This window comes from Molossus molossus, unplaced genomic scaffold (genome assembly GCF_014108415.1).
Source record: "Molossus molossus isolate mMolMol1 unplaced genomic scaffold, mMolMol1.p scaffold_m16_p_3, whole genome shotgun sequence".
NCBI lineage: Eukaryota > Metazoa > Chordata > Mammalia > Chiroptera > Molossidae > Molossus > Molossus molossus.
Window position 1 is genome coordinate 26,282,388 of NW_023425366.1, and position 10,583 is coordinate 26,292,970.

The 10,583-nt window shown below is 48.1% G+C and overlaps 1 protein-coding gene across 1 annotated transcript in view; it reads left to right on the forward strand.

The window, feature by feature from the left end:
- The window catches only part of MYO10 (myosin X), a 212,925-nt gene extending 202,995 nt beyond the window's left edge, over positions 1–9,930 (forward strand). The window contains exons 34-41 of the mRNA XM_036279221.1: positions 31–154; positions 866–1,163; positions 2,173–2,380; positions 3,398–3,534; positions 4,345–4,465; positions 4,872–5,318; positions 7,247–7,438; positions 8,816–9,930. Of these exons, the coding sequence (XP_036135114.1) occupies positions 31–154; positions 866–1,163; positions 2,173–2,380; positions 3,398–3,534; positions 4,345–4,465; positions 4,872–5,318; positions 7,247–7,438; positions 8,816–8,917 (1,629 nt within the window). The 3' untranslated portion in view covers positions 8,918–9,930. The remainder of the gene's footprint in view (positions 1–30; positions 155–865; positions 1,164–2,172; positions 2,381–3,397; positions 3,535–4,344; positions 4,466–4,871; positions 5,319–7,246; positions 7,439–8,815) is intronic.
- Positions 9,931–10,583: the final 653 nt, after the last annotated feature.

Here is a 10,583-nt window from a genome sequence, read left to right on the forward strand (position 1 = left end):
GCTTTCTGTAACGGCCCCTTTATTTTCAAGGAGAACTGCCTGAACTCGGACGTGGTGGAGCAGATTTACAAGCGGAACCCCATCCTCCGCCACACCCACCACCCCCTGCATTCCCCGCTCCTGCCCCTGCCTTACGGAGACATCAATCTCACCTGTAAGTCCTCAGCTCCGCCTGCCTCCAGACACGGGTTCTGTTTCCCTGTTAAGTCTTTAGCTCTGGAATGTTAGTACTTGTTGGCTATAGGGGTGCAAGGGCTGTGGTACTAAAGGAAACAACGTGTAAGGGAGCAGAAAATGCCAGTGGCCCCAAGCGCTCTCAGCCGCCTTCGTACCCTCGAGAACACATCCGTGCAGCCTTGGATTCCGGTTATGGAACCAACTGGCAGCAGACCAACTTTCAACTAAGAATTTTGTACAATAAAATAGTTAAATTATATAACAAAACAGTGAATTACATAAACAGTTACGAATTACATAAGATAACTTGCCCCGTTATTATTATTTTTAATTATTATTTTGATTTTAGAGAAAGGGAGAGAGATAGAGAGATGTTGATGTGAGAGAGAACATCAGTCAGTCGCCTCCTGCACACACCCCGACCGGGCATTGAACCTGAAACCTGGGTGTGTGCCGTGATTGGGAATTGAACCTGCTACAGTTTGGTGTATGGGACGATGCTCCACCATCTGAGCCACACTGCCCAGGGCACCCCCTGTATTTTGATAGTATTTTCCAGCTGATTGAAAGGTACGGGGACTGTGGTGAGCAGTGTCATGAAGTGCAGTGGTCTGTCCCTGCTCTTATCTGCTGCTCAGATGGTACCGTCTTTGACCTCCTGTGTGACGCGTTGATTTGCTTTTCCTAGTGCTCAAGGACAAAGGCTATACCACCCTCCAGGATGAAGCCATCAAAATCTTCAATTCCCTCCAGCAACTGGAATCCATGTCTGACCCCACTCCCATCATCCAGGGCATCCTCCAGACGGGGCATGACCTGCGCCCCCTGCGAGACGAGCTGTACTGCCAGCTCATCAAGCAGACCAACAACGTGCCGCACCCGGGCAGCGCCGGCAACCTGTGCAGCTGGCAGATCCTTGCGTGCTTGAGTTGCACCTTCCTGCCGAGTCGGGGGATCCTCAAGTACCTCAAGTTCCACCTGAAGAGGTACGGGAGCTGAAGGCCAGCGCTGTAGGCTTTCACGTACATGTGGAATCTGAAAAGCAAAATAAACAAGCAAACAAAACGGGGACAGACTCACAGATACAAAGTACAAACTGACAGTTGCCAGAGGGAGGGCGTTGGGGGACTGAGTGACAAAGGTGAAGGGACCGAGTACAGGTTGCTAGTTACAGAATAGTCACGGGATGTAAAGCTCAGCATAGGGAATATAGTCAACACTGTGAGGATGATGTGTGGTGCCAGGTGGGACTAGACTTATGGGGGGAAGGGAGCATCACTTTGTAAGGTATATACATGTCTAACCACAATGCTGTATACCTGAAACAAATATAATATTGATGTGGACTGTAATTTTAAATTAAAAAATTTTTTTAATATAGAAAGGTCTGTGGTGGCTTGGCCAGAGCCCAGTGGTCTGATGGATTGTGGTTCAGGTAGAGAGGACCTGGTCTAGGAGACACCCAGTGTGGGTCAGAGATTTGGGTCAGATTTTGTCGGTCACGTAAGCGAGCTCACAGAATGAGCACAGACATCATCTTTCTCTCTCAACCACACGGCTGTTTCAGGGACCAGGTTACCTTCAGGGTAGTGTTCTCAAAGTGTGGGACAGTGGATACATTTAATTACTACTACTGTATATAAATAGGAAAACCCGAAAACTTAGGCACTTATTCCAGATAAAACAGCAGTAGAAACAGTCTAATTCAGATTTTGATTAACCGTGGAAAAACAATTTTCACACCAGTTTGAAGCAGGACTCCTTCAAGTATAACAGGCCCTGCAGAGGTGGAAGTTGCCCCCAGCCAGACACTGGCTTTTTGTTTTTCTTTTTGTTTTGTATTTAAACGGAACCTGCACTGGCTGCACTGGTCCCTGCCAGGAAGTGGTTGGTGTTTGCTCCGTTCACGGCTAGGTGTCTGCCTACCGCCTCCAAGGAGCCCAGCTGCCACCCGTCCTCAGTTTGGCGATTTAACAGTTAGTGTTTGTCTTCTAGGATACGGGAACAGTTCCCAGGAACCGAGATGGAAAAATACGCGCTCTTCATTTACGAATCTCTTAAGAAAACCAAGTGCAGAGAATTTGTGCCTTCCCGCGATGAAATAGAAGCTCTGATCCACAGGCAGGACATGACATCCATGGTGTACTGCCACGGCGGCGGCTCCTGCAAAATCACCATTAACTCCCACACCACAGCCGGGGAGGTGAGGGGTGGCCTGCGGCGCATTCCCTTGATGCCCCCTGTCCATGTGCCTAAGTCAGGAAAGTGTGCCTAAGCCCAGTTAGACTGGCTGCCCAGCTGTTTGCACAGTGCAGCTGCTCAGTAAACACAGAAACAAACATAACCTGCGTCCAACCACATGTATAGAGAGATCAGAACATGTATTAGAGATGAGTATAGACACCAAATCAAAGGGCCAAAATATCCGAGACAATCCCCGTCCTGCTAATCTGACAAGCATTTGAGTGTCACATAGAGATCACAGCCCTGACTCAGGCCGTCCACTATGACCAGGGTGTCACGCTTCTGCAATAAGGTATTTATATTTGCCACATGGATATCTAGAATGTTGGGTCAGATGAACACCTTTCTTTGTTTTTTGTTTCTGTTTGTTTTCCCTCTCTTAAAATTGAAGTAAAACCCAAAATACTTTTCATGTAGAAAACATCAGAGGAAGTCGCACTTGTTTTTTGGAGTTCTTAATTTTTTTTTTCTTTATTGATTTTAGAGAGAGAGGAAAGGAGAAGTAGGAAGAGATAGAAACATCGATGAGAGAGAACATCGGTTGGCTGCCTCCTGCATGCCTCTCACTGGGGATTGGGCCCACAACCTGGGCAGGTGCCCTGACCAGGAATCGAACCGGTGACCTCTTGGTGCATGGGTCAATGCTTAACCACTGAGCAACACCGGCCAGGCTGTTTCTTGGAGTTTTTTGAAACACAGCCTTCAGTTTTCATGCCCTTTCTCTCCTTGTATGGGTTTGAAAGACATTGGGTCTACATCTGCCTCCACCTGTGTTCTTTTTGGCAAGAAAGAGATGAAACTGGTTTCAAGAGAACAAAAGAGAAACGGCACCTGAGACATTCTGGGTGACACACATGGCAGTTTTAGGAGGCTATTTGCACCCTTACTTTTGCTGGCTGCTCCCCCTGAGTTCAGGTGCGAGAACATTCTAGAACCATGGCTTTGGGAGCTGGTGACCTCGGGGTGTGTCTTTCAGGTGGTGGAGAAGCTGATCAGAGGCCTGGCCATGGAGGACAGCAGGAACATGTTCGCCCTGTTTGAGTCCAACGGACACGTTGACAAAGCCATCGAAAGCCGGACTATTGTGGCCGATGTGCTAGCAAAGTTTGAAAAGTGAGTTCCTTCTCCCTGAAGTTCCAGCCGATTAAATAACGGCAATTAAGAGCAAGAGCTGGGGATTTGAACCTCCGTCTTCAGCTTCGGCGTGTATTGGAGTTTATATTTTATCTTACCCATGTTGGAGCTTATTTGATTGTTCATCTCTGTGGGCTGATTATTTAATTCCTAGATAAAGCCCCTGTCTCAGATGTGATTCTTTCACCCCATCCCTTCAGACCTCCGTTTTACTCGTTACCTTGAGATTCCTGATTCGCAGGTTTTCACTTGTCCGTTCGCTTTGAAACAGGGCTAGCAGAAGCCACCTTAGAAACTCTGATCTCTGTTGGAACTCTAATTTTGATCTGTTCCTCTTTTATCCCCTTAAAAGATATTTCTGTTCAATATAAACACAGCCTCCATATCATTCGTGTCAGTTTTTATAAATCTTGTAGTTTATTTAAGGGTTGGGAGCGAAGAAACAGCCTTTGCTACTTTTCTTTGTGTGGATTCAGCATGATGCTTAGTACTAATGAGACTGGGGCACCTGAAGAATACTTGTTAGCCTAGTTTAATGGAAGGGATCTGTGTGCTGTGTTAAAATGAGACATGGATGAAAACAGTCCCTCTCTGGTCAAGTTCATGAAGGACTCTGGTACACCTCACTCTTGTTCTGTTTTCTCGCCCTCTCCACCACGCGGTTATCTGAGCACGGGCAGGATGTCTGCATCCTTACGGGGAATAAACCAAGTCAAGCCAGCTCCCTGAGGGTCACCTAAGGCCCATCTCTCATTTTGCTCTCTGAGTCTCTCTCGACTTCTTCTGCAGGCTGGCTGCCACCTCAGAGGTGGGTGACCTGCCCTGGAAATTCTACTTCAAACTTTACTGCTTCCTGGACACAGACAATGTGCCAAAAGACAGCGTGGAATTTGCATTTATGTTTGAGCAGGTAAGAGGAATTTTTAGAAACAGATTCCTTTAGCCGAGAACAGGGGTGACACCCATTAATGTCCTTGGTAAGCTGACTGCTAGTCCTAGAAATCATGCACAGCAAGCAGTTTCCCGGCATGGACAGGGTCGGCTGCTTGCATTCATCTGTAGATGAAATCGACGCACATTTTATTTGAACACCTGTTCCAGAAACTGTTGTAGTTGGGCAGAGAGAGAGACAGTAAGGCGTAAAATATACAAGTTAGCTGGTGTCCATACTAGGGGGAAATTTAAAGCAGTGAAGCGGGATCAGGGCACCATTTTTTGGGAAGGTGACATTTGATGGAAATCCTGGTGGAGCGGGCGGTGTGAGCCGGGGGGGGCCCCTGTGTCTGCCCCTAACGCCCTTGCCCGCCTCCTTCCAGGCCCATGAAGCTGTCATCCACGGCCACTATCCGGCCCCGGAAGAAAACCTGCAGGTTCTCGCAGCCCTGCGGCTGCAGTACCTGCAGGGCGACTATTCGCTGCACACCGCCGTCCTGCCCCTGGAAGAGGTTTACTCGCTGCAGAGGCTCCGGGCCCGCATCAGCCAGTCCACCAAAAGCTTCACCCCGTGTGAGCGGCAGAGGCGGACGAGCTTCCTGGAGGGGACGCTGCGGCGGAGCTTCCGGACTGGCTCTGTGGTCCGGCCCAAGGCCGAGGAGGAGCAGATGCTGGACATGTGGGTCAAGGAAGAAGTCTCCTCTGCTCGAGCCAGTATCATCGACAAGTGGAAGAAGTTTCAGGGAATGAGCCAGGAACAGGCCATGGCCAAGTACATGGCCTTGATCAAGGAGTGGCCTGGCTATGGGTCGACGCTCTTTGACGTGGAGGTGAGACCTGGCTGCCGTGGGCTGTGGGATCTGGTTGTGCCCCAGAGCATATATCGGGGCCCATGGCCAGGTTCGGGCGAAGGGAGGAAGGGCTGCACGCTGCTGTTGTTTACCCACTTTTGTTAGAGCCCCAAATCTCACCCTTAGCACACCCACCCACTTAAGGCGTTTACCTCTTTATACTAAGTGCTTTTTTTGACTTCGTTTTCATTTTATTATTTTTTTATTTAATTAATTTATTTTTGTTACAGATACCTCCCCTGACACCCTCCTTCTCCCGTCCCCCCCAGCATTGTTGTCTATGTCCATTGGTTTGCTTACATGCAGAAGTTCTTTGGTGTGTCTCTTCTTTTTTAATATTAGGAGTGAGTGAAAAATTAAGATATCACCTATTCTAAAATAATTTCTACTCTAATGGAAGCTATAGATCCAATAAAAAGTGCTGGTTAAAACCTGCATTTGAAAACTTTAAAAAAATGTTTAGAACTATGTACACAAAACTAGAAACTTGGGGTATACTTGAATTTTACATTTTTTCCTCATGACTATTTGCAGGGAAGAATTTCTCTGTCATAATTGGAATTTAGCCATTAACATCAACTAAGTATGGATTCATACCTTCTTTACTTTTGTTGAAGTAGACACTTACTGAAAGAAAATCTTACTAATGGTTTAGATCCAGGCTTGGCCACCAGCCTGAGGGCCAAACTGTTCCTGCCTCTTTTTTTTTTTTTTTTGGCCTTTACTGATTTTTAGAGAGAGGGGAAGTGAGAAGGAGAGAGAGAAACATCAATTGGCCACCTCCTGCATGCTCCCCACTGGGGATTGGGCCCACAACCTGGGCATGTGTCCTGACTGGGAATCGAACCAGTGACCTCTTGGTGCATGGGTCCGACGCTCAACCACTGAGCCACACTGGCCAGATGCCTGCCTCTTTTTTAAATAAAGTTTTATTAGAACCCAGCCATGCTCATTCCTTTATCTTCTCCGGCTGCCTTCACATTGAAGTGGCAGAATTGAGTAGCTGTGGCAGAGACCATGTGGTCCACAAAGCCTAAAACAGGTCCTGTCTGTCCCTTAACATGAGTACACCAGAGGTCCAGAGGAGCTTCCGTTTTTCTTGTCACAATTATTCAGCATGTTATCTGATGACCTTTAAATGAGACTATAAAAAAATCTAAATATTGATTCTATATGTCAAGATCCTTCTGTGGCTTTTTGTGGGATGCTATGTTTGGTTGGTTGGTTGGTTTGGTTGGTTAATTCAGGTATGTTGGTTTTTGAGTACAAATCAGATGCTTTGTCCGCGTGGCTCCTCTTGGTGTCGCTGATGTGCACCCTCCTGTTTGTGCTGGTTCAGCTCGGCCCTGAGTTGCTGTCCCTACATTGGGGCTCTTGTTTTCCTTCACTGATCTGTGCAGGAAAGTCGGTCATTACCCAGTGAGATCGACCACTGTGTACACAGCAGGTCACTGCTGCTCCTCATCAAGACACATGTTGTTCACAAGGAGCCAAACTGCTCAGCACAGGGCGATTTAAACAGTTTTCCTCTGTGATCCTAGATTTTGTATTTGAAAGATAATCATCGAAGGGTTGGAGGCAGAAGGAGAGCTGGAAGAGCAGACCTGGCTCAGGTGCTTGGTTTGCTGGGGTCGCTGTCGGTTCCTCGATGCGGCCACCTCCACGTGGTTGATTCAGATGACCCGTAGAGGGGTGCCATCCAGAGCTGGAGAATCAGAGCAAGGTGTTGGGATGTACCGATTATAAGTCAGGCAGGGATATCATTTCTCGTATTCGGGTTCCCTGACATCAATGTGCATTGATTGTGTTCAATATTCTGTGCAGAGGACTCGCCTGAAAACCTGTCTTGTGTGTTCTGGTCCTGTGCTTCCTGGTCTAACACCTTACGCTGACTCTTGCCCCCGCAGTGCAAGGAAGGCGGCTTTCCCCAGGACCTCTGGCTGGGCGTCAGCGCAGACGCCGTGTCCGTCTACAAGCGCGGGGAGGGGAAACCGCTAGAAGTCTTCCAGTATGAGCACATCCTCTCCTTCGGCGCCCCCCTGGCAAACACCTACAAGATTGTGGTGGATGAGAGGGAGCTGCTCTTTGAGACCAGTGAGGTAAGAGGCAAAGCAGGGCCTTGAACAGGCAAAAAAACAACACGCCACTTTCTGATGCTTTTGGCCAAGCAGTTTTATTTGAACGTTTCTGTTAAGGCATGGGGACACAGTATGACGGCCCTGCCCAGCTTCAGGTTCCTCGGGCTGAAATCCGATCACCCCAGACTTCTTCTCTATACCTCTGCCACAGAGAAATCTGGTTCGCTTGTATCGGGGTCTTACCCATGGAGAAAAGGAAGAGAAAGAGAAATGATGTAGATGTTCCAGAAAAAAATATATAGGTGGGCAGTATAGCCTTGTGAAGATTAGGAGATGCTGATGACAGTGAGTAACAGCAGTGAGACTCAGCTCTGTAGTGTCCACGGAGCAGGAGCAAGGGCTGTGACCTGCTGGGCAGAGCTAATTCTGGCTCACAAAACACACACACACACACACACACACACACGTGCGCCCGTCCGCACACACTTTAAATATGTATTCTATCCACTCCAAAGCTTGAAATGTCATAATAATAATGATAATACCAGAAGCCTTTTGAAGGAGCTGCCTACAAGCAGAGGCAGGGAATGGAGATGGATCCATGCTGCCCTTGTGGCTGTTAGGTCCTGGAGAGGGGCTGGAAGGAGCGGTCAGACCAAGGACGTGCTGTGGGAGCTGGACGAGGCTGACTAGAGGTGGAGAGAGGTGGGGCCGTTGGCCAGAGCGTCTCAGGTGCCAGGCTGCTGAGTTTGGTCGACCCCAGTAGACAGCAGGGAGCTTCTGGGGGATCTCGGTGCACGCTGTAAGGACGGCGCGTTCACAGACAGTGATGTGGGCTAGGGCTGGCAGGAAACGGAGAACCGGGAAGTGGAAGCCAGTTAGGATGTCTTAGCAGGGATCCAGGCCAGCCATGAGAAGTGATGGGCCAAATTTGAGATCGTAGCTGGCAAGGAGCAGAACTGGCCATCTGCCACTCTGCCTGTCCCCAGAGCCGTGGTGGTTTGCCCAGCTGCATCGTGAGTTGACTAGAACTGTGCGATCCAGTCTTTCACAGCTGTGATTGTGGGCCCTGGTGATTACCCTCATTTTAAGTAGGGAGAGAGATCCCAGCCCTAGCAATACCAATTTTAGTGTCATAGGGTGTTTGTTTGGTTTTTTAATATGCAAAGTCCGACATTTTTGCATGAAAAAACCAGCCGGTGGTGCACACTGTATTTGGAAAAGCCAGTTGCCCCTCTCTGATTCGGAACAGGAAAAAGCGGGTAAACGTGTGCCTTCGTACAAAACGCGAGCCGTGGATTTGCATGGCAGGCTGGTGGCTTTTGCTGGGAGGACGTGAGCTGGTCCTGCTGTGCCCACTGACCCAGCTGACCTTGTGCCGATCTGCCTCCCTGGCAGGTGGTGGACGTGGCCAAGCTCATGAAAGCCTACATCAGCATGATTGTGAAGAAGCGCTACAGCACCTCGCGCTCCGTCAGCAGCCAGGGCAGCTCCAGGTGAACCAGGCGGAGCCCACGTGTCCTCAGGACCTGAACACGCCCCCCTCTGGCCTCAGCTGGCTCCTGCGGGCAGAGCCCAAGCACAGCTGCCCAGGCTCTCGGGAAGCCTCCGGGAGGAGGTGTCCCCGAGGGACCTTTCGCCCTGTCCACTTCAGTGATCATGTATTAAGCTGTCAACCTTAACCCAATTTCCAACGCTTCACTACTCCTAGATGACACATGCCTTAAAAAAAAGAGAAGAAAAAACCCACGCTGCCGCCAAAGCAGCCAAAAGTGCCTTAACGTGTGGGAGCAACACTAACGGACCTTAACTGTGCTACTGAAGGGAAAGCTTCCCCCTTGCCGGGGAGACTGACAGAGCTTGGCGGTGGGGGCGTTTATCCGTCACCTATGCACTAACCTCTCAGCCTGATCTCCCGACTTTGAGGGAAGGTGAGGGAGCGGGGAGGGGGCAGGGAGCGCAAGGAGACAGTGTATCTTAGTTGGGGTGCTGCTGGCAGCCTTCCTCGCAACACATAGTAACTTTTTTTGTTTCATCTTTTAAGTGTCTGTGCTGGCCTGTGCATGCATGTGTTCATAAACTCACCACTTTAATCACTGTTTCAAGAGTATTAAAAGCAAAGGGAAAAAGGAAGTGCAATGGTGTAAACAGTCTGTCTGTATATTTTAATAGTTCAGAGTTATAGTCTCCAGTTGTTAACTTTATAAGGCAGTGATATTAACAAACCGAATTCTGGATTTTCCTGTCCTTGCTGTATTTCGAAAGCCACATTTGGACTCAGTTTTATTATACATGTAGCAAAGTCTGCATTCTGTGTCTGCTGTATTATAAACAGAAATGCAGCCTGCAAATAACTGTATTTATAAACCACTCTTAAACAGCTGGCTTCAGGGCTGTTTTTAGAAATGTATGAAGTCATTTTGGAGTCTTTAGTTTCTAAAAGATTTAAGTTAAAAAAAAATGTTTCTTTGAAGGTTAGCTTGTATCGCTCCAGGTAGATTACTGTATAACCATTTGAATACGGGGAGAAATGCTGTACCTCCCCAAAGGTGGAATATGTGTGCGCATCTTTAAAAGACCCTAACATTAAATGCTGAGGCTTTAATATAATACACATATTTCATCTCGAGTTTATAATGGTGGTCCGAAAAAGGCACCTGTAAATAAATCAGCATTTATGACCAGAAGAAAAATTATCTGGTCTTGGACTCTTATTTTCATATGGAAAAGTTGTCACGACTTAGGCCAACGAAGTCTACCCACAAAGAAAAAAGATGCCTTACCCCTTACAGACAGCCATGTGAAACTGAAATCCTTGTTTGTTGGCTCCCAGACAGTCTGATAATAAAAGATATTAGCTAATGCACAGTGTATGTTCTTTATCGGGGTGGCTCTAAATACATATGGGATCTTGTTTTTGTTGGTTTGGGGTTTTAAGGCTTTGGGCTTCAGGGTGTCTCAGCTGTATGTTTCATGCCCTCAACACCAGTCTAAACCAGACATGTAGACATCTCGACTGCTCTTGTAGGCACAGAGTATGACTCCAAGACAGCTGAGAAGGTAAAAGATGGGGTTCAAGGAAGTCACAGAAATCAAGGTGTGTTTGGGCTGAACAGTCTCTTATGGCCCAACCCAGAATGTGCCCGGTGGCAGATCATGATCTGGC